The following is a 25,745-nucleotide window of genomic DNA, read 5'->3' as shown; positions in this document are numbered from 1 at the left end:
GTTACTATTTCGAGGTCGGGTATTTCAATTCTAAGACACCCTAATCAGCATGCACAGAACAGTGATCCAACCCACTCACTCACCTTCCCCCCTCACGCCAACTTACACCTCTTCCAATCACCTACCCACTGCCTCATTCACTCATAGAGTCCCTCTACGTTCAGTACACCACCTCTGTGGTCTAGTGGGCGGAGTGTCTACCCGGAGAATGGAAGGTCTCTAGTTCAATCCCAAGCCATGTCACACCAAACGACGTTTAAAGATGTTACTTGCCTGCCTGGCACTCGGCATTAAGGGCTCAAGCAAGGACTGGTCAGCTCGGAGTCAGTATACTGTGTCTGATTGGGATATTCATGTTAAACTGTGGCATGGTATCTCGGTAGGCTAGCAGTATAAAACCTGCATTAGTCCTGACCAGTGCAAGCATACACACGCGCAAACACACACTCACGCACGCACGCACGCACGCACGCACGCACGCACGCACGCACACACACACACACGTGCATTCACCTCGCAAAATAAGTGCAATAATCTTGAAGTCGACGTTGAACCCCCATTAAACCTCACCTCACCTCTGTTCTGTGTTCCAGGTGCTCGGTGACCCTGTGCAGAACTACGTGAGTTCAGTGCAGGGCACAGACAGCTTCAGTGTGGATCCAGATGGTTACATCCGACTGGCCAGGACACTAGACTACGACACCAAGAACAGATATACCTTCCAGGCAAGTCTCACACATATCCTCTCTCTGGGGTGAAGCAGAGATCCCGGTTTGATTCCTTCAATGGGAAAAGTGTGTAACCTCTTTAAGAGGCATTTAGAAGTTGGAGTACTATGTAAGGATAAGATATATGGATGAAGAACTTGTTTATTACAATTAGGAGCGACGTTGTGGTGTAAGTTCCAACACCGTTATCACTTGCTTGATAACGGTGTTGGAACCTACACCAAAACATCGCTCCTAATTGTTATAAACAAGTTCTTCATCCATATATCTTATCCTTACTTAATGTGTATAATCCATTCGTGGTGTCTCTTGACAAATTAATTAAATCTAAAATACTGTTTAAAGATGCCTACAGTCCCGTTCATCCACCATTCATCAGCAAACCTGTCCTCATCCGGGTTATTGTGTGCCTCTGCACGCATGGGCATTGGAGCGCTGCTCTCCTTCCGTATCGAATACTTACTTTCCTGGTTATGTGCAGTTTTCTTTGATGTGATAGTCCAGTCAGTCATGTGTTCGTTTTCGCCGGTGCCTAATAAGGTTTAGACTCCGATTCCATGAATATTTCTCTTTTTGTATTGGTCGCGAGACTTTTCTAATTTAGATGATAAAGTCCGCTTCCTTTTCCATCCATCATGAGCACGGACAGCTGTATCACTTTGATTTTCTTCCTCATTTGAAACTGCCTGACCAGTTAGGAAACTGATGGACCATTTAGGAAACGTATTGACCAGTTAGGAAACTGATGGACCAGTTAGGAAACTGACTGACCAGTTATGACACTGATAGACCAGTTATGACACTGATAGACAAGTTAGGAAACTTATTGACCAGTTAGGAAACTGATTTACCAGTTCGGAAACTGATAGACCGGTTAGAAAACTGATTGACCAGCTAGGAAACTGATAGACCAGTTAGGAAACTGATTCACCAGGTATGACACTGATAGACCAGTTAGGAAACTGATTGACCAGGTATGACACATATAGACAAGTTAGGAAACTGATTGACCAGTTAGAAAACTGATAGACCAGTTATGACACTGATAGATAAGTTAGGAACCTCACTGACCAGTTAGGAAATTTATTGACCAGTTAGGAAACTGATAGACCGGTTAGAAAACTGATTGTCCAGTTAGGAAACTGATAGACCGGTTAGAAAACTTATTGACCAGTTAGGAAACTGATTGACCGGCTAGGAAAGTTATTGAAGTACGATTATTGTTACGACTATTCGTCATTGCGTCAGTGGCATCAAATTTGGTAAACAAAGAAATAAACAATCGAGTCGTCATCATCAGGAAAAAAACAGTCCTATGATGGGCCACATTATACTGAAGATTTAGGAATGGTGTAATGGCGATTCCTTGTCGTCTACCTGCCAACGACATGCAAATTTATATTTGTCAGGATTTTCTAGAGGATGTTGCCAGAAGAATTCTGCTTGATTTCAAATCCAACTTATTCCCGATTTTGGTTTAATACAGGTGACGGTTAGTGAGAGAGACACGGCCCTCAGGCGGTCTGCCACGGTGTCCCTGACAGTCAGTGTCATCAAGACCCCGCCCCCCGCGAGCACGTGTGACTGTAACAAACCCACGAGTGGAACGTGGGCGTGTACCGCTAGTAGGCTGGCCCGATATCTACCTACCATACTACTCGTTTTATTCATGAAGTATATATAAATATCAGTAATATTTTAGACTGTGTTATAAGAATCTGCCGTCCTTGCCGTCGAGTAATTATATCACATGATGTAAATACATGTAGTTACGTTGGTGGAACAGCCACCGTTAGTGCATTCCATTTAAATACAGGCAGAGGTATATTTCCCTGAAAACAGGTTTAAATGGTAAAATGGTTGTGTTGTTATGTCATAGTGTAACACATGTACTGATCAAAGAAATACTTTATAATTCACTGGCGCTTATTCTTTTTATTTGAATAAAAATAGTGATGAAAGCGATTTTGGTAAGGTTTCAGTATTATTTAGTTAATGGTGTAACATTTAGAATGACAAAATTATTTTTTATCGCAAGTACTATTTTGAACTTTATTTAAATCCCTTGACCTCAAAGCACATGTTTAGTTTATTGTGTTGTATTATATATATTACAAATATAAGTATAGATTGTAAACAAAATCATGTTCTCACATCGTTACGGAAGCCATTTAAGGACATTTGTTTCCCTTGAAACTTCATGATACTAACTTGAAATTTCAAGATGTTATGAGGAAATTTCAAGATCCATACTAAGCTGAAATTTCAAGATTTCAACTCATTCCGAGGTTGCTCATTATCTTGAAATTTCAAGATTTTAACTCATTCCGAGGTTGCTCATTAGCTTGAAATTTCAAGTTAGTATCTCGAAATTTCAAGAAAACAAATGGCCCTAAAAGGCTTCCGTCTCAAAGTCTCCAACAGCTTATGCCTAGGAATTGAAATGTATACAATTATGCAACACACCCGGACACAGCCTGGGTGGATGAGATTTTATCATGAAAAACACATGATATTACTGGAACGCTCTCTTTTGAGTGATCTTGTTTCATCTCAAGAATGAAGTGGAAAGGTTATCGTTCACCAACTTTATTGCTGTCAATCATGTCTCTTATACTGGTATATTGACATAGACAATTATTGACAAATGAAATTGCTCAAATCTGATATATTTTGCTATTTTATATTTTTTTAATTTTACGTGTGTATTTTATTTCGATTTGATGTACATACACTATGTATAGATTTCAGCTGCGTGACTCATCAAATACAGTTGAGAAGATATGTGATTAAATGTTTACCGAAAACAAACGGTTGTGGTTTTGATTGTTCCATTCACAGCACATGAGGCAAATTATCACAGTTCATGCGAGCAACGGGACTCTCCGAGAAAACAAGTCACAGGAAATGAATCCCCCATCTCTACTGGTGCTTAATGTTGTGGTCACCCAATCAGAGGCGAAGAGGGTTTAACGTTGATATAGACGATGGCTCGCTCGTAGTGCCGCTTTTCAGAGGTTTCCGTTGCCTGTAAGGAAAACAGATCTAACCAATGAAAGTAGGCAGACACCAGTGAAAATACTCGGTAAATGTGAGATAATTATTTTCACAAAATTTGAATTCATTTCTATGTTTATTAGATTCATGTATTTATTTGGTTCAGCTTGGACAGAGAGGTAACTTCTCAATGTTCTAATGTGTATTTACCCCTAAAAATATGCTTAAAAAGTGATCTTTGAAAAGTAATGTCGAAAGGTTGCACAATATAAGCTTTAAAAAGGGGTTACTTCGCACCCATGCTAACCAGTTTTGAGGTTTTGGGTGAGTGAGTGAGTGAGTTGGGTTTTACGCCGCTTTTAACAGTATTCCAGTTATATCACGGCGTGTCAGCTTAATGTGGGAGGAGAGCCCGAAGTGATGCAGGTCTCAGACGTTTACCACTTCGGTGAAACCCACGGGCACGGGTATGGTGCTGACAAACCTAGAAACATAATCGGGGCGAACCGGGATTCGAACCAACAATCATAGGTTTCTGGCGTGCCCAAGGTACGCAACTCTGCACAGCGAACCGCGGCGCCTTAGACGCCTGGGCCACCCGTACCCCCGGGTGGATTCGTAACTGAATTATGACACGACTATTTATTTTGCCAATATGACCATCGTAATTGTATGTTGGAGACAATAATGTTGGAATAATGCAGGGAATCACATTTAAATTGACGATCATAAGTACACCAACATCATGTTGATGTTAATATATTACGAAAGCATAATCATTTGTTGAGATATAAAACTCTGATATACACACAATTGACCATCACGTCTCAACATCACAGATCCCACACAGCACTGGGGGTAAAATGGGCGATTTCACAGTTTCCACTCAGGACGACATGTGAGTTAACATGATCATTACTGTCACAAAATGAACGCCAATGAGCCAATAATGTGTATGGCCTACACGTGTAACATGGAGATGTGCGCACGACGTCGGACAGTTCGTTTGGCGTCATCAGGTATTGCTCCCCCTCCCTATACTATCTGTTTTCTGTCCATTGGAGAATAGCGGCGTATTATGTTCTGGTCCAGATGGTCTATGGATGAGAAGTTGGTTGAAAGGGCTGGCCATGGTGAAACATTGACCTTGTTCGTGGCCTGATACTTGTGTATGATACGAGATGTGCTCTCTCTCTCTCTCTCTCTCTCTCTCTCTCTCTCTCTCACAGCTCTCTCTTACTCTTACTCTCTCTCCTATCTCTTACTCTCTCTCATAACTCTCTCTTACTCTTACTCTTATCTCTCTTACTCTCTTACTCTCTCTCTTGCTCTCTCTCTCTTAACAGTCTCTTAATCTCACCGTCTTCCACTCTTGCTCTCTCTCTTACTCTCTCTCAGCCGTCTCTTACTCTTTCTCTTATCTCTCTCTCTTTTACTCTATCTTATCTCTTATCTCTTTCTTACTCTCTCACTCTTACTCTTACTCAGTCTCTCTCTCTCTCTCTCTCTCTCTCTCTCTCTCTCTCTCTCTCTCTCTCATATGCCATGACCGAACCACGCCCCTCCACCCAGTCTTGAATCATACCACTACTGAACTACTCACCTTGATCAGGACCCTCAGCTGTGTCATGTTAGCAGGGGCTGGGAGGGGGGACGTCATGTGTAGGATGCCAGTGTATGTTGCCCCAGCTGCCTTCCTTGTGGCGATGCTGAAGTAGCTGGCGTACCCCTCGGGTTCGGCTGAAGTGAAGCAGGCCCAATGTCACACTGCATACTGTTGCCATAACTCCCATTACATGTCTGGCTGTATCACGGCATGTGAACTCAATAGGGACGGAAAGCCCAACATGTCACAGATGTGTACACGTAAAAGACGTAAACCCCCAAAGGAATGGCGCCAGGAAACCAAGGATCATAGTCGGGTCGAACGTGTTATTCGATCCAATGACCAGCTTTTCCTGACTGACAAAACGAGGGGGGTGTTGTTTAATTACCGGTAATTGATTAAAGGACCTTGCGACCAAAACTTTATAAATGTGGATCAAATTGTTTTATTTCTTCCGATCGGTTTCGGGGGCACGAGTGGCCCAGTCGTCTAAGGCGCCGCGATTCGCTGTGCAGAGTTGCGTCCCTTGGGCACGCCAGAAACCTATGATTGTGGGTTCGAATCCCGGTTCGCCCCGATTATGTTTCTAGGTTTGTCAGCACCATACCCGTGCTCGTGGGTTTCACCGAAGTGGTAAACGTCTGAGGACTGCATCTCTTCGGGCTTTCCTCCCACATTAAGCTGACACGCCGTGATATAACTGGAATACTGTTAAAAGCGGCGTTAAACCCAACTCACTCACTCACTCCGATCGGTTTCGCAGAAACTGAGTTTAAATATTTAAATCTAGAACAAAGTCTTTCATAGGCATTTAGAACTTGGGAGAACATGAACACATGACATTTTTGTGTGGAGAGCAGCTTCTTTTTCTTATACAAAGGAGACTCAGATGAAGGAGCAAGAGGTAGCTCTGACACGTATAAGAATAGTAGTTGCTGTCCATAGTGGCTGAGGGAGTGAAATTTAACGTCATATCGGCAATATTTCAGCCATGTCGTGACGAGACATTTATAATAAATATATTTAGACTGAATTGCTATCCATAAAAATGTGTCATGAATAAATATTGAACATATAAGCGACAAAAGCATTAAAAGCAGAGTCTGTTGTACGATTCCGACGACTACAACTAATAATAATTTTAATAATGATTCTTCTACTACTACTACTACTACTACTACTGGTACTTCCCACTCGAATCCTTCAGTGTGTAATTTTGCATAAAAAATGTAAATGTGAAATGTAGGTCATGCAATGAATTTAATAAGCCTGTCCAACACATTGTCTGTAGCTGCCCAGCTTTGGCACAAACACAGAATCTTAAGCGACATGAGGGAATGTCTCGATCCCTTTATTACCGTCTTCGCCATGCTTGTGGTTTTGATACAGAGGTCCATCCATTGTACGACCGTCATGGAGAGGGCGTGTAGAGGGCGTCATGGAAAATGATAAATTCAAAATTCTTTGGAATATGCCCGTATACAGACTCAGACCTATCCAGGCCAACAAACCTGATCTTGTTCTTTTTTTTATCAATCCAATGAAATCATTTATATCATTGAAGTTTCTGTCCCCTTTGACACTAATGTGATTGACAAGATTCAGGAAAAACATGGCAAATATAAGGATCTCGCTTTCGAAACGTTACGCTTGCATCCCAAGAACCAAGTTGCCCGACTCCTTATTGTTCTCGGTCCCTTAGGTTTGGTACCTCCCAATCTGTTGACTGACATTGGGAGAGTACCCGGGTTTGCTGCCCTTCTGGGTAAAACCGTAGGCTGCAGTCTTCACATTCTCCGAAAAATTCTGGGTCGGTTTGACTAGGCAGCGCTTCCTGGGAGAAGTCTCATTTGCTGTCTGGACTTGGTATAGAGGGGGCAAGGGCCCTGAGCTGATGATGAGCCTAACCAGCCTGACTGTGCCAGGATCACCCAAACCCTCTTTGCTGCATTTTTTTATGTTAATCTGTACATTTTAAGAAGAAGAAGAAGAAGAAGAAGAATGTTCATATCTGTATTGCGCCATATCTACGCCTAAAGCATGCTCAAAGCGCTGCATTATAACCCCGGTCAATGGTTCTGTGTGCATCCGAAATTCATTCTCAGCTCCCTGGGGTGTATACAATCCCAGCTGCTTTATTCGGCGGTAGCAGGTTGAGAGTGACATCATACTACATCGCCATGGTTTCCGTTTTCGTCCAATACGCGAGGCATACATACAAGAACATGTAACTACATTCAACTGGAGTTTCACAAGACGCTTTGACTTACTCTGTACGATCGAGAAGGTGAGTGGCATGTTTAACGTGTCCCTGTCCCTGGCCGAGATCACGACTGGGTTGTGCGGGTTGTCAGTGTCGACAGGATCTGGCAGCACGTGCAGCTCGCCATGCTGAATTTAAAAGATAAATACAAGTTCATTATCAGCTGATCATTCAGGAACTAAAATGCGTTTTACTTTGACGGCATATTGATATTATCGTTGATATATTTTTAATTAAATTTTTCTTTCTAAAATGGTGGCTTGAAGGTGAAATGAAGTTTATTGTCGCGTTCAAGATTAGTTCACTTAAATAGGGACATGTATGCATGTGTGTGTGGCTGCTGTTTTCATGCCTGTTCTCATTCCTGTTTTGTTGTGCTAGTCCACTGAGATAGTGAGTGAGTGAGTTGGGTTTAACGCCGCTTTTAACAGGATTCCAGTTATATCGCGGCGTGTCAGCTTAATGTGGGAGGAAAGCCCGAAGTGATGCAGGTCTCAGACGTTTACCACTTCGGTGAAACCCACGAGCACGTGTATGGTGCTGACAAACCTAGAAACATAATCGGGGCGAACCGGGATTCGAACCAACAATCATAGGTTTCTGGCGTGCCCAAGGGACGCAACTCTGCACAGCGAATCTTGGCGCCTTAGACGACTTGGTCGCCCGTTCCCCCTCCCACTGAGATACCATGCGGCAGTTTAACATGGATATCCCACTCGGATACAGAGACTCCGAGCCGACAGGTCCTTGTTTTATCCCCGTAAAACCGAACGCCAGGCAGAGTATCTTTTATCATCTTTGTGGATGACGCGGCCAGATGATCCAACTAAACTCAGTAAATTGAAAATTCCGTAAATTGTTTACTTTTTTAAAGAAGGTTATTTGCAGATGGCGAATGCGATGGGTGATTTGGCATTGTTCAGGCCTTACTTAACCAGTAGGTTGCAGACAACACCGGTACAATCGGGAGATAATGGCAGAACCAGTATTAGAAATGCTTATCGGTGAAAGCACGAACGGCATATACATCTCATCACGTTCTATAAAACACATCGTTGCAGCGTGTCTCTGCAGTTTACAATACATGTGTTTGGTTATGTCTGTAAAACAGTTTGTACCATGTACAGGGCTTCAAATAACTGACGTAGGAACCGCTTAGTGTTGGGTGTCACTTGAATTTCAGATCTTCTAATAGGCGACCATACCTTTGCTTAGTGAGTGAGTGAGTTGGGTTTAACGCCGTTTTTAACAGGATTCCAGTCATATCACGGCGTGTCAGATTAATGTGGGAAGAAAGCCCGAAGTGATGCAGGTCTTAGACGTTACCACTTCGGTGAAACCCACGAGCACGGGTATGGTGCTGACAAACCTAGAAACATAATCGGGGCGAACCGGGATTCGATCCCACAATCATAGGTTTCTGGCGTGCCCAAGGGACGCAACTCTGCACAGCGAATCGCGGCGCCTTAGACGACTGGGCCACCCGTGCCCCCTACCTTTGATTAAGCAATAGGAATCGGACATGTTTTTCAAATAAAACTAACAGTCGAGTTTATCGTCACAGCATCTGACTTGATTTACGGCATTATCTTTGAATGTATAACACAGTTATGAATGAAGATAGTCACTCGTGACCGCTTGTACATGTGGGCTGAAAGTGGCTTGTGCTCTCATTGTTCAGTGAAGTACGGGACTGATTCTACGCCGCTGATAACAATAATATATTGGTCATCAAGAGAGGGATATACTTATTGTACCCATGTGGGTATCGAACCCGGTCCTCCGGAGTGGTGAGCTAACACTTTATCGAAAGGCCACCCCACCGCCCGATATGTAGTGAAGTGAGTGTTGATCGAGGCCGCGATCAGTAATATCGCACGGACGGAAAATAATCGACTTGACGCACAATCAGCCAAGTCACCCGAGCGCTATAGACTGCCTCCGTGGTCTAGTGGTAGAGCGTCCGCCCGGAGAGCGGAAGGTCCGGGGTTCGATCCCCGGCCGCGTCATACCAAAAGACGTTAAAAGATGGTACTTGTTGTTAACCTGTCTGGCGCTCGGCATTAAGGGGGTAAAACAAGGACTGGTCGGCTCGGAGTCAGTATACTGTGTCTGAGTGGGGTATTCATGTTAAACTGCGGCATGGTATCTCAGTGGGCTAGCACTATAAATCGGCATCAGTCCGGCCTAGTACAAGCAGCCACACACACACACACACGTGCATGCACGTCGCTATATTAGTGCAATAATCTTGGACGCGACGTTAAACCCAATTTCACCTCACCTCACCCGAGCGCTATAAGATGGCGATGTGTAAGTCATCTAATAAATGTGAAAAGGCTGATCGTAAACTCAAACGAAAGTACACGAAAAGTTTGACGAATGAATCCAAAAAATCTTTTTTACATTACTACGCTGAAGACAGTCGCCGAAACTCTGCAAAGTTCAGGCCAAGACATAGCTATAATACCCATAACAAATGCATCACCATTGAAAAAATATTTCTTTCTTTTTTTCAGTTATAGACACCATCAAGCTAGGGTGTATCTTTTCTTTTGCCTGTTTACATAATTCCAGGCAAGTCGTTACAGGTGAATATTTTTAACATATGTTATCGGTACAACAGATGTCGGTACATACAGTGACGCCGGCAGTAATGGTAGCGGTGTAACTTGGGTTGAAGCATATCCCATCCTCTTTGATGCAGGATGGGTAGATAAACTGAGGGCCTTGGTCGTCCCCGTCCACGATATTGACGTTGATCGCTGTGTAGGCGTAATGAGAATAGCCAGTCGAAGGGTTGTCCTATCAAGTTAAAGTTTCAACGAATAATTTCAGCATAAAATAAACAAATTGCATTGTACATGTTAATACAAATACATTTACTTTTATATAATGATTATCTCACGAAGCATGAAGCATGTGTGACAACTAAAAGTTCTAAGCCGTTTATGGCTATGACCTGAAACAACCAACATTAAACAGCAGTACATGGAGATACATTTGACATGGACATTGACAGACAATGATATCCTTGTATGCCAGAGACGCTTAGTACCACGTTTATATATAAAACAAACCGCGAATCATTTTGAGATTTTGTTGAAATACTGTTAATCGTGGACCAAGCTGATTCACTCACTCACTCTTCACATTTCAATGACATGATTGTGCCAAATATTTTGTTTATTGGCTGTTTACCGCCGCACTTATCAATATCCCAGCTATAAGACGTCGGTATGTAATCAATCCTGTGATTGACGTCATGAACATCGATCTACGCAATTGGGATACGATGACATGCATCAACCAAGTCAGGGAGCCTGGACACCCGATCCAGTTAGTCTTAAGACAAACATGGGATGCTGAAGACCAATTCTAATCCGGATCTTCACCGGGTGATTCTGCTGAAAGCATTAAAATGAACTTATACGACGCTTGGCTTATTCACTCAGACAGGCATTTCCACCCCAAGGCAACCATGATAATGTTTAACTGACTGAAATTGATCCACTGAAACTAGTAGTTTGTGTACCCGTGCTTCGACCTCCAAGACAACATGGTCGTGTTTGGTAAAGTCAAGCGTGGACTTGAGGGTAACCACTCCAACGTTGGGGTCAGGTAGCGAGAACAGGTCGGCCCCGCTATTCTGAGAAGAAGAACATTCGGTAGTGAGACACACAATATCTATGGGAGACCCTATTGTCAAGCAATATAATAGTGTGACAACCGCTATATCCTTCAGAATAATTTACAAAAATACCAACAATGATATTTCTTTAACATGACCACCGTTTTAAAAAATACTGTCGCCTACGAAACACTGAAAAGTGAAGAAATGCTTGGTTCTGATTTAGCAGTTGTTCATCCCAACATACCGATCCAGGTCTTATGTGGTACGTGATCCGTCCATTGTCACCCATGTCACGGTCTGTGGCAGTTATTGCGGAGAAAACGGTTGTGCCAATCGGGGTGAGCTGAAATAATGTATGTCTCTCTTAGACTCAAATACTTTGTTTCTTATACCACCAATCTTTTTCAAGCCATGCAAGCACACACGCACGCACGCACGCACGCACGCACGCACGCACGCACGCACGCAAGCACAAAATAGTTCTTACATTAAAATGGCAAGATTTGTTACTATATGACCAACGGGCTTGGTTGTTTCCCGAATGGTTTTTAAAAAAACACATTATGCACCGAATGTTGTTAATGATTGCGAAGAACAGGATAAACACGCATTTTAATATTTAATTGACATTCAGAGACCACGACCAGTAGAAATTAAACAGACACGATGGTTCAAGATAAAAAATCATGCAGTTTACTAAGTGTGCCTATACACCAGGAGTTCGCTGTTATTATATATAGATATTTTAGGTGCATTCTTAAAGTGTTTTTGATTCCATAAATCGCGATGTAACTGTTCTCTCTAGTTGTGTTGCCATCTTGCAAATACGAATGCATATTTGCCTGATAACTGATGGTCAATCGGACAGAAACTGTTAACCCGTCGCAGGATTGCTAATTTAGGATCGTCGAGAATTGTACAGGAATATTCTACAGATTTTCAGTGTTGTCTTCTGGATTTCAACTTCTCGTTTTCCTTAAAATGTACCGTTTTTCGTCCAGATGCTGGTACAGTAAACTACGTTTAAAACGAACACGCTTATAACGACCATTTGTTGTATAAATGCTGTTCATACGCATATAACGAACTACGGTTATTACGAACTTACGACTAGTGGTCCCTTCGAGTTCGGTATAACCGTAGTTTACTTATCCAGAAGGGTCACATTTTCTTGATACAATAAAGGAATAAAAAAGTTGATATGGACAAGACAATCCTGTCTATATGATATTTCAAGGATGGTGTTGCAGTGTTACCTCGTTGATGCTGAAACTGTATGGCACGTTGATGAAAACAGGGCTGCAGTCGTTGACGTCAGCAACATTGACTCTCAACAATAGAAAGTAGACCTTGCAAAACGAAACATGTTAATGTACATGAAGGATTCCGTGTAAGGTACTGTCAGCTACCAACAATAGCCACCAAGACAGTAGGAGTTAAAACTGCATATGTTAAACTAAATGGAAACTAAATATGATCTGTTTTGTCTGTTTAGAGCCTCTCTCTCTCTCTCTCTCTCTCTCTCTCTCTCTCTCTCGCTCTATCTCTCTCTCTCTCTCTCGTGCGACGTTAAACAAGAAACATATATAAATATATATTTGCGGTCTGTAAATAATCGAATCTGGACCACACAATCAAGGGATTGACATCATGAGCATCGATCTACACAATTGGGATATGATGACATGCATCAACCAAGCTAAGTCAGCGAGCCTTACAACCCGATCCCGTTAGTATCGCATCCCCACACAAGCATGGATTTCTAAAGATAAATTCAAACACGATCTTCACAGGGGACTTATATGTATGGCATGAAACCAAGAAAAAAAAATGCATCTTCTGTTATTATGTGAAAATCAATGAGGCAAGACATAATTGGTATTCCCTGAGAGAGATATTGGACAAAGAGCAGGTTGTCTGATCCCATGCTGTTGTGTGAGCATATGGCGTAGATTAATAATTCCAGTGCCTTCTTCTCTTTTGAACTGTCGTCCAGGGTGGCGTTGTACAAAGCGATCTCAGCACCAAGATGATCAAATCAATTCATTAACAATGATGTAGATAATGCTTTTAACTGTTTTCAGAACACTCTTGAAAATTGCTGTGTTAAATTTAGAAAACCGTGTAAGAGCTAGAACTGGACAAAAAACATTGTGACTGGTTCGATGAGGAATGTTTGCTGGCAAGATTGACAGCTCGTCAATTGCTGCGTGCATTTCATGCAAGCAACGAGGCATGCGACCGGCTGACCTACATTTCTGCACGTAAACACTACAAGGAACTCTGCTCGCGCAAGTCAGCTGTCTCGACACATGTGTTTGTAAACAAACTGGAACAATTACTCCAATCTAATAATGTGAAACTTTTTTGGTCGTTATTGAGACTAAAAACAAAATCACAATTAATAAACATTACACCACTTGCGTGGATTGAACATTATAAAGAACTGTTTAGTGGAACAAACCATGATCCATACTCACTTGATTTTTATGTTCATGTAAATGATTTCATTACAGGTATAACTGACAATCTCATTGATGCAACTACTGATATTGATAATGAACTTGACTATGACATTACTATGTCTGATATACAGGATGCAATCTCCAGTATGCACTGTGGAAAAGCCCCGGGGTACAATGGCTTCCCATTGGCTTCAGACCAATCACTTTACTCGAAGTCTCGAGTAAAATCTTTTCTAAAATTCTGTGCACTAGACTTTCTAAATGGGCTGAAAATAAAAAAATTATTATTCCTGAACAGTCAGGGGTTAGAAAAGGTTTTCAAACGGTAGATAATGTTTTTTTGTAATTGATACTATCATACAGAAATACTTATCATTATATAAAGGTAGACTTTATTGTGCTTTTATAGATTTGAAAGTAGCCTTCGACTCTGTTCATAGACCATCTTTATTTTATAAATTGTGGATTGGTAATGTAAAGGGGAAAATGTTTAGACTTTTGAATGATATGTATCAAAATGTGAAGTCATGTGTTTTGGTTAACAATAGATGTACTCCCTTCTTTGACTGTCCTTTTGGTGTACGGCAAGGTTGCCAGTTGTCACCTTTCCTATTTTCATTTTTTGTAAATGATATAGTACAGTTTTTGAGTGTGGATAAGCAATACTGTGTTAATTTAGACTTGCTGGATCTCTTTATACTCTTATTTGCAGATGACATTATCCAATTTGATAGCACTGTTCTCGGGTTACAAAAACGTTTAGATAAGTTGGTGGATTATTGCAATAAGTGGCAATTAAGAGTTAATTTTACCAAGAGTAAAATCATTATTTTTCGTAAGGCAGATAGGCTTAAAAGCTATGAAAAGTTTTTTCTTAATGTCAGCCCTCTTGAGATAGTCCCCAGTTATAAATATCTTGGAGTACACTTTTCTAGCTCGGGTTCCTGGTTTAAAACTCAAAAGATATTATCCCAACAAGCTTGGAAGGTAATATTATTGTTACAATCACATATGTACAATTTTCACAAACTTCCCCTGAAAATGTTACTTCGTATTTTTTATGTTAAAGTACTGCCCATATTAATATATGGCTCAGAGATAAGTGGATTTCATCCCTCTAAAGATATTGTAAATGTTCATGATAAATTCTGCAAGCTTATTTTGAAACTGAGAAGAACTTTTCCTAATGTTGTAGCAAGAGCTGAACTTGGGAGATACTCGTTAAAAGTAAATCAACATCTGAAAATTGTTAAGTACTGGCTGCGTTTATTAACTCAGAACGAAAACAGTATTTTGTATCACACGTATGTGTACCAGTATGACCGGGCAGAAAAGGGTCTAGATTGCTGGGCACTGAAAGTTAAAATTCTGTTATTTTCCTTTGGATATGGTGAAATTTGGAATAGACAGTCAGTTTCTTGTATTCATTCATTTATATCCTCTTTTAGAACAAGATGTATTGATATTGATAACCAGTGTCTCTTTGAATCTTTTGACAAATTATCTTCATTATATTTGTATAAACCAATTAAGCTATAAAATGAATATGAAAATTATTTAAGTGTTGTGAATATTGCTGCATTTAGGATTACTCTCTCACAGTTTCTCACGTCGAGCAGTGATCTTATGGTATCACAGTGTAGAAAGTTAGGTATTCCAAAATGTGAAAGACTTAAAAAAAAAGCTTTGTCCATTTTGTATCATTCCAAATGTAGAAACAGAATACCATGTTTGTTTAGTTTGTCCGTTTTATGACGATCTTAGAAGAAACGTTCTGCCAAGTTATTATTATACATCTCCATCAGAGCATAAATGTAAAGTTTTATTTACCACCAGTAATGCTTTCACAATCAATACTCTTGCCAAGTTTACATTCTTTGCTCTTACAATGAGGAGCAACAGTTGTCCATTATATAAACTACTAATTCTACCACCATATGTATATGGTCTCAGATACCCTTGTACTGATTAGTCTTGATATTACTACATGCACTTGTGGCGCAACATGTTTGAATGCTTGAATATATATTGTAAAATGGGCCTGTGGCCTGATTTACTGAAATAAACCACTACTACTACCAAGATGATCGTAACTCCCATATCCTAACATAGGCTTACGACAGTCGTAGCGCTCAGGTTGTTTTGTACAACGGCAACCAGTACAGCAATACAAAAACCTTGAAAAACTTCAGCTCTCCATCGCACTGTAAACAATTTTCATTTAAGATCTCCGATCGTTGCAACTATTCAGACTCTAGGTTCGTCCGCTATGAAGGTATATACAAAATGAAGCTGACGTTCCTTGGGAGGCTATGCATCAGTAATCACCTAATTATATACCTTGAAAAAGTGTTCAATATGTGTGCTCAATATGTTACAGGCAGTCACAAAAATACATATGTCACACATGATCAGATCACTGTAATAAGGTTAATGAGTTGGGTTTAACGCCACTTTTAACAGTATTCCAGTTATATCACGGCGTGTCAGCTTAAAGTGGGAGGAAAGCCCAAAGTGATGCAGGTCTCAGACGTTTACCTCTTCGGTGAAACCCACGGGTATGGTGCTGACAAACCTAGAAACATAATCGGGGCGAACCGGGATTCGAACCCACAATGATAGGTTTCTGGCGTGCCCAAGGGACGTAACTCTGCACAGCGAAAATCGGCGCCTTAGACGACTGGGCCACCCGTGCCCCCCATTGTAATAAAGACATGAATAATGGACTACAGTGGAACAGTTCCCATCCAAGGATGTGTGGAACAATACCGTAAATATCAAGATAAAAGAACATGAAACTGATCATTGCATTGACACAGATGTCTGCACGATCACCCTAATTTAACCGATGTGAAAATAAACAACAGTAAGGTTGAAGCACGTGGACTGGAATAGTGTAACATATATGATATGCCAACTAGGCTTTTATCTACTGGCAATATCACCTGGGTGCCGTTGTACAAACAAGCTCAGCGCTACAGCTGTCGTTAGTCAATGTTAAGGTATGGGAGTTACATCACCTAAGATCGCTTTGTACAACGGCACCCTGGGCAGTGCGTAATGTGCGATGACACAATAAAACACCAACTGCTATGTGAGACACCTTCAGCTGATGCAGGGAACAGGGAAAAGTGTGAGCATCTATTTGACTCTAAACCTACAGCAATACATTGAAGACTGTACAGATAATGAGGTTAAAATTGTGACATTGCCAGGTGTTATAATCCACAGGGGGGCACGGGTAGCCCAGTCGTCTAAGGCGCCGCGATTCGCTGTGCAGAGTTGCGTCCCTTGAGCATGCCAGAAACCTATAATTGTGGGTTCGAATCCCGGTTCGCCCCAATTATGTTTCTAGGTTTGTCAGCACCTTACCCGTGCTCGTGGGTTTCACCGAAGTGGTAAACGTCTGAAACCTGCATCACTTCGGGCTTTCCTCCCACATTAAGCTGACACGCCGCGATATGACTGTAATAATGTTAAAAGCGGCGTTAAACCCAACTCACTCACTCACTATAATCCACAGCTGAATACATATCATCTGTATCAAGAGACATACCCACCTGGAACCTAAGATCAATGATCTATCTATAGACAGTAACATATCTCATACCAGGAACATGCTATGTAAATATGTGGTATTTGCTGTATTAACATGATTACAAATGCATGACACTCTCCGAAACAAGTTGAGGAAATAAAAACATCCATTCGTTCTTTCGTTCTTTCTTCGTTCGTTCGTTCGTTCGTTCATGCATTCATGCTTTTATTCATTCACATTTATGTACGTACTGTCTAAAGCTTACCGTGATATGGTTTGCGGTACATTTCAGAGTGTATTCAATCACATTCTTATTTTCCAGTGGGGTAGCACCCTGCAAGAACGATAGCAAGTTGATTAGAAATAAACTAAGCGGCAAAAGAAAGTATAGGTTGGCAATTTGTAATTTTCCTAAAAACCGCGATAACTAGTGGAAAGTGGGTATTGGGAATATGACTGCCCAGGAACAGGTACCAAAAAACAGCTCACCCGAACGCGCCACCTTTGACGGCGCTCGTGCGGTGACAAAAAAATGGTGAAACAGGTTTCCCGCTTATGGCATAAACTGCACGTGCATGTTAGCTGTATAAATGATAAAGATATGGCCGAAATGGGGGCAACACAGGTCCAAATTGCCAGAAGGTTTGGTTGTACACCACTGACAGTGGCCAGGCTGATTCAACGGTACAGGCATCCAGGGAGGACACAGGACAGGCCTAGAACCGGACGACCCCGAGTGACGACACCACTGGAAGACGGTCAGATGCGGCTCATTCACCTGCGAAACAGATTTGTAACGGCCACGGCGAACGGCAGCAACGTCGTTGGGACATCCCATTAGCCAACGTACAGTACTACAACGACTTCGTGCTGCTGGAATCCGAAAGTATCGTCCTTTCCGAGGACAACTGAGAAATTGGCGTCGAGTGCTGTTTACTGATGAAAGTCGGTTTAACTTGTTTCGAAATGACGGCAGAGAACGAGTTAATCGACGCAGAGGGGAACGTTTGGCTCCGGCGTGTATTCGAGAGGTCCATCCATTCAACGGGGGATGTGTCATGATGTGGGGCGGTATTTGTGGAGATCAGAAGACTGATAAGGTGATTATACAGGGAAACCTGAACACTGTGCAGTACAGAGACCAAGTGTTAAGACCAAAAGATGCAAGCAGAATGTTGCACAAGCCAAAAACTGCAACCTTACAAAGTTGCACTACATTTGTTTACCTCTCTGTCCAGTGGACGGACCACCTGTAGGTGCCACGTGCTTCCTGTTTGTCCATCTGTCCGTGGTGCCCTGGTCAGGTTGAAGTACGGGTTAATGTGCGTGAATGTCAGGTCGTTATTGGTAGTTATTCCCAGATCTACATCATAGCGTTGTTTGTTGCCTAGATACACATTGCACAACAACACGGAGAAATCATTCACAATGGACGGTCATGTCATCTTGCAGACCATGCTGGTCATCTTGTTCAGGATCAAAGTGGGAATGAAGTGTGTTTAATTTCTTTGCAACTTGTAAAATAACGATTTTTCGAAGCTTCTCTCGAATATTTTGTTGTCACAATTGTTATTTTTAATAATATCTTTTATTGTCGGATAATGCCTTATTGAACATATCCAAAGCATCCCCAGAGCATGAATCAGCGATGCCATTTAGTCTGACATGGATTGTCTAAATAGAAGAAATTAACGATACTTGTACTTCTTTCAAATTGTTAGTTGTTCAACGTCGCACTCAATACTATTGCAGCGGTATGACGGCGGTCTGCAACGGCGAGTCTGAATCAACCATCCAGTGATTGATATCATGAGCAACGATCAACACTGTCGGGGTACGATGACATTAAACAACGCCTCATGCGACCAGCATAGTAAGTTTGCTAGGGAAAACATCAATTCCGCAATCACAACGGGTCTGACAAAATTAGATAAGCGTTTGAAAGCAGACACAGTTATACGTACTTTCAATTTCCTGCAAGGAATTAGATTCTGGAACGGAAGTTCGTAATGTCCCAATGGCCGAGAGCTGGCTGCAGGATGCTGGAATAATATGATAATACAGTTTCCTGCATCTGTCCCGCATAGAAGATCGAGAAGTAAGCTTGTACTACAAGTTCTGTACATCACTACGGTAACACGTGTGCCCCCACCCCCATCCCCCTCACATCCTCACTCTTACCAACACATCCTCACTCAAACCAACATATCATCATTCATACACATACATTCTCACACAAACCAACATATTCTCACTCATACCAACACATCCACACATACCAACACATCCTTACTCATACCAACACATTCACACTCCTACCAAAACATTCACACTCATACCAACACATCCACACATACCAACACATTCTTACTCATACCAACACATTCACACTCACACCAACATACCAACATATCCTCACTCATACCAACACATCTTTACTCATACCAACACATCCTTACTTATACCGAAACATTCACACTCATACTAACACATTCTCACTCATACCAATACATCCACACATACCAACACATTCACACTCATACCCATAAATTATCACACATACCAACATACCAACATATCCTCACTCATACCAACACCATCCATACTCACCCCGACGCATTCACACTCATCCCAACGCATCCACACTCATACCAACACATCCTCACTCATACCAACACATCCTTAACCATACAAACACATCCTCACTCATACAAACACATCCTCACTCATACCAACACATCCTTAACCATACCAACACATCCTCACTCATATCAACACATCCTCATCTCACCAACAAATCCTCACTCATACCAACACATCCTCACTCATATCAACACATCCTCACTCATACCAACACATCCTCACTCATACCAACACATCCTCACTCATATCAACACATCCTTAACCATATAAACACATCCTCACTCATACCAACACATCCTTACCAATACCAACACATCCTTAACCATACCAACACATCCTCACTCATACCAACACATCCTTAACCATACCAACACATCCTTACTCATACCAACACATCCTCACTCATACCAACACATTCTTACTAATACTAACACATCCTTACTCATACCAACACATCCTCACTCACACCAACATATCCTCACTCATACCAACACATCCTCACTCACACAAACACATCCTCACTCATACCAACACATCCTCACTCACACCAACACATCCTCACTCATACCAACACATCCTTAACCATACCAACACATCCTCACTCATACCAACACATCCTCATCTCACCAACACATCTACACTCATACCAACACATCCTTACTAATACCAACACATCCTTACTCACACAAACACATCCTTAACCATACCAAAACATTCTCACTCATACCAATACATCCACACATACCAACACATTCACACTCATACCCATAAATTTTCACACATACCAACATACCAACATATCCTCACTCATACCAACACCATCCATACTCACCCCGACGCATTCACACTCATCCCAACGCATCCACACTCATCCCAAACCATTCTCATTCATACCAACACACTCTCACTCACTCAAATACATCCACACTCATACCAACACATCCTCACTCATACCAACACATCCTTAACCATACAAACACATCCTCACTCATACCAACACATCCTCACTCATACCAACACATCCTTAACCATACCAACACATCCTCACTCATACCAACACATCCTCATCTCACCAACACATCCTCACTCATACCAACACATCCTCACACATATCAACACATCCTCACTCATACCAACACATCCTCACTCATACCAACACATTCTCACTCATACCAACACATCCTTAACCATATCAACACATCCTCACTCATACCAACACATCCTTACCAATACCAACACATCCTTAACCATACCAACACATCCTTAACCATACCAACACATCCTCACTCATACCAACACATCCTTAACCATACCAACACATCCTCACTCATACCAACACATCCTCACTCATACCAACACATCCTTACTAATACTAACACATCCTTACTCATACCAACACATCCTCACTCACACCAACATATCCTCACTCATACCAACACATCCTCACTCACACAAACACATCCTTACTCACACCAACACATCCTCACTCACACCAACACATCCTCACTCATACCAACACATCCTTAACCATACCAACACATCCTCACTCATACCAACACATCCTCATCTCACCAACACATCCACACTCATACCAACACATCCTTACTAATACCAACACATCCTTACTCACACAAACACATCCTTAACCATACCAACACATTCTCACTCATACCAATACATCCACACATACCAACACATTCACACTCATACCCATAAATTATCACACATACCAACATACCAACATATCCTCACTCATACCAACACCATCCATACTCACCCCGACGCATTCACACTCATCCCAACGCATCCACACTCATCCCAAACCATTCTCACACATCCTCACTCATACCAACACATCCTCATCTCACCAACACATCCACACTCATACCAACACATCCTCACTCATAACAACACATCCTCACTCATACCAACATATCCTCACTCATACCAACACATCCTCACTCATACCAACACATCCTTAACCATACCAACACATCCTCACTCATACCAACACATCCTTAACCATACCAACACATCCTCACCCATACCAACACATCCTCACTCATACCAACACATCCTTACTAATACTAACACATCCTTACTCATACCAACACATCCTTACTCACACCAACATATCCTCACTCATACCAACACATCCTTACTTATACCAACACATCCTCACTCATACCAACACATACTCACTCACACCAACACATCCTCATTTATACCAACACATCCTTAACCATACCAACACATCCTCACTCATACCAACACATCCTCACTTATACAAACACATCTTCACTCACACCAACACATCCTCACTCATACCAACACATCCTTAACCAAACCGACACATCCTCACTCATACCAACACTTCCTCACTCATACCAACACATCCTCACTCATACCAACACATCCTCACATCCTCACTCATACCAACACATCCTCACTCACACCAACACATCCTCACTCACAGCAACACATCCACACTCATACCAACACATCCACACTCATACCAACACATCCTCACTCAAACCAACACATCCTCACTTATACCAACACATCCTTACTAATACTAACACATCCTTACTCATACCAACACATCCTCACTCACACCAACATATCCTCACTCATACCAACACATCCTTTCTTATACCAACACATCCTCACTCATACCAACACATCCTCACTCACACCAACACATCCTCATTTATACCAACACATCCTTAACCATACCAACACATCCTCACTCATACCAACACATCCTTACTAATACCAACACAATCTCACTGATACCAACACATCCTCGCTCACACGAACACATCCTCACTCACACCAACACATCCTCACTCATACCAACACATCCTTAACCATACCAACACATCCTCACTCATACCAACACATCCTCACTCATACCAACACATCCTCACTCACACCAACACATCCACACTCAGACCAACACATCCTCACTCATACCAACACATCCTCATTCACACCAACACATCCACACTCATACCAACACATCCTTACTCATACCAACACATCCTTTCCCATACCAACACATCCTCACTCATACCAACACATCCTTAACCATACCAACACATCCTCACTCATACCAACACATCCTTACTAATACCAACACAATCTCACTCATACCAACACATCCTCACTCATACCAACACATCCTTAACCATACCAACACATCCTCACTCATACCAACACATCCTCACTCATACCAACACATCCTTTCCCATACCAACACATCCTCACTCATACCAACACATCCTTACTAATACCAACACATCCTTACTAATACCAACACATCCTCACTCACACAAACACATCCTCACTCACATCAACACATCCACACTCATATCAACACACCCTCACTCATACCAACACATCATTAACCATTCCAACACATCCACTCTCATACCAACACATCCTTCACCATACCAACACATCCACACTCACACCAACACATCCTCACTCATACCAACACATCCTCAGTCATACCAACTCATCCTTTCCCATACCAACACATCATCACTCATACCAACACATCCTTACTAATACTAACACATCCTTACTAATACCAACACATCCTCACTCATACCAACACATCCTCACTCACACCAACACATCCTCACTCACACCAACACATCCACACTCATACCAACACATCCTCACTCATACCAACACATCCTCACTCATACCAACACATCCTTACCATACCAACACATCCTCACCCATACCACCACATCCTCATCTCACCAACACATCCACACTCATACAAACACATCCTTACTAATACCAACACATCCTCACTCACACAAACACATCCTTAACCATACCAACACATCCTCTCTCATACCAACACATCCTTCACCATACCAACACATCCACACTCATACCAACACATCCTAACTCATACCAACACATCCTCACTCACACCAACACATCCACACTCATACCAACACATCCTCACTCATACCAACACATCCTCAGTCATACCAACTCATCCTTTCCCATACCAACACATCATCACTCATACCAACACATCCTTACTAATACTAACACATCCTTACTAATACCAACACATCCTCACTCATACCAACACATCCTCACTCACACCAACACATCCTCACTCACACCAACACATCCACACTCATACCAACACATCCTCACTCATACCAACACATCCTCACCCATACCACCACATCCTCATCTCACCAACACATCCACACTCATACAAACACATCCTTACTACTACCAACACATCCTCACTCACACAAACACATCCTTAACCATACCAACACATCCTCACTCATACCAACACATCCTTACTCATTCCTGTCGAAGTATCTTGATAATGCCTACCCTTTGCTCATTTGTGTTTTGCTGCCTGTATGAGCAGATCTATATAGATACACTGTACATGTAGGTACATATAGATACATGTAGGTACATGTATAGATAATAAAGATCAATAATAATATAAAATTATGTCAATCTGTAGATGAGACCTCGTCAATACACTAGCCTGTTAAACACAAAAACAAGCGAATACACGCACACAAACACAAACGCACTGCATATGACTTTAATGATACGATATTAAATGTAGGTTATAAGTCTAGGAGATGGTTCCTAGGATCGAAGATGTTTACTATGCTAGAGACGTAAACACCAAAACGAATGGCGCCAAGAAACCAAGGGTCATAGTCGGGTCCAAACTGTTATTCGATCCAATGACCAGCTTATCCTGACTGACAAAACGAGGGGATTGATGTTTAATAATCGGTAATTGATTTAAGGACCTAGCGACCAAAGCTCTCTTAAATGGGGATCAAATTTGATTGTTGTTTTCCGTTTGGTTCCCTTTCATTAATGAAAAACGAACTACGGTAATACTGTATGGGAAATAACAGTGACAAACCATTCCGTCATCGTAAGAAACTTATGTTATAAGCAGAGTCCGTCGTACGATTCCGACTATATCATAAACATATGTTTATGAATCACTATCAAATAGTATTGATACCAGGTGTTCACGAAAAGGGGAGTGTATCTTGCCCAACCGGCGGTACGCATCACAAACACATGCAAAGGCAAGACAGTTATTCACATGAACAAACACACGGGAACATAAGTGTATGGTCCAAGTCAAATTAATGAATTTCATCGGACATCATTTTGTCCACTGATCCTCAAATTTGGAAATGGCCTCCTCACGTCAACCACGACATTTTGAAAACTCAACCCCAGGACTCCCAATAAAGAGGCTTATGGTTGTGGTTTAATTCAAACAACATGAATACTCACTGTATACTTGTGTCTTCTGCTGATCGCATTGTACTGTGGACATCAGCAGTAAAGAGAGGAGCAAAATGCATTGGATCTGTGATTTCATTATGTTCATTCCAGTGAAAGCTATTCAACGGACCTCAATGACCATTATACTTTATGTGTTAAAAAGGTCACGTGTGATCATAAATATACTTCTACATACCTCCCCTGGTGAGATACGCTGTGTTAGCTTAACACCATTGTGTCACCGACAGTGCAGATAATGGGGTATGCGGGCCAAGGAACCGCTCACCTATCAGGTTGACTTGATATATACTCACCGCCAAAAGAAACGCGAACCATAGACACATATAGAGACGTGTGTACATTGAGAAGAGATGTTTCCAATGTGTACCATTCAATGACAAAACTCACAATCAGTTAGTGTTACCACAGTGTGTCTTTATTCTTATCGTGATATGATGCACGTGATTACAAAACTTCACACGTTAATCCTGCACGAGACAAATGGTGCATCTCGAGTCATGGATCTATGACGTCACATGTGATGCGTTCATGAGC

General features: G+C 41.8%; 2 protein-coding genes across 2 annotated transcripts in view; one reads left to right on the top strand and one right to left on the bottom strand.

Annotated features, from left to right (window-relative positions):
* Positions 1–2,550, top strand: part of LOC124152265 (protocadherin Fat 4-like) — a 107,266-nt gene extending 104,716 nt beyond the window's left edge. The window contains exons 77-78 of the mRNA XM_048392689.1: positions 594–725; positions 2,215–2,550. Of these exons, the coding sequence (XP_048248646.1) occupies positions 594–725; positions 2,215–2,412 (330 nt within the window). The 3' untranslated portion in view covers positions 2,413–2,550. The remainder of the gene's footprint in view (positions 1–593; positions 726–2,214) is intronic.
* Positions 2,551–3,269: 719 nt separating this feature from the next.
* On the bottom strand, positions 3,270–25,353 carry LOC124152296 (protocadherin gamma-A4-like). Its single transcript, XM_046525192.2, has 11 exons — positions 25,200–25,353; positions 19,196–19,273; positions 18,458–18,618; positions 17,497–17,565; positions 12,485–12,577; positions 11,473–11,571; positions 11,130–11,243; positions 10,235–10,399; positions 7,602–7,722; positions 5,329–5,465; positions 3,270–3,756 (listed from the first exon to the last, which is right to left on the bottom strand). Exons 1-11 carry the CDS (start codon positions 25,294–25,296, stop codon positions 3,673–3,675), a joined length of 1,218 nt encoding a protein of 405 aa, XP_046381148.2. The 5' UTR covers positions 25,297–25,353; the 3' UTR covers positions 3,270–3,672.
* Positions 25,354–25,745: the final 392 nt, after the last annotated feature.

This window comes from Haliotis rufescens, unplaced genomic scaffold (genome assembly GCF_023055435.1).
Source record: "Haliotis rufescens isolate VD_foot unplaced genomic scaffold, xgHalRufe1.0.p SCAF_11, whole genome shotgun sequence".
In the NCBI taxonomy this organism is placed as follows: domain Eukaryota; kingdom Metazoa; phylum Mollusca; class Gastropoda; order Lepetellida; family Haliotidae; genus Haliotis; species Haliotis rufescens.
The sequence above is the reverse complement of the archived record's forward strand: the minus strand, read 5'-3'. Positions and strand labels throughout refer to the sequence as shown.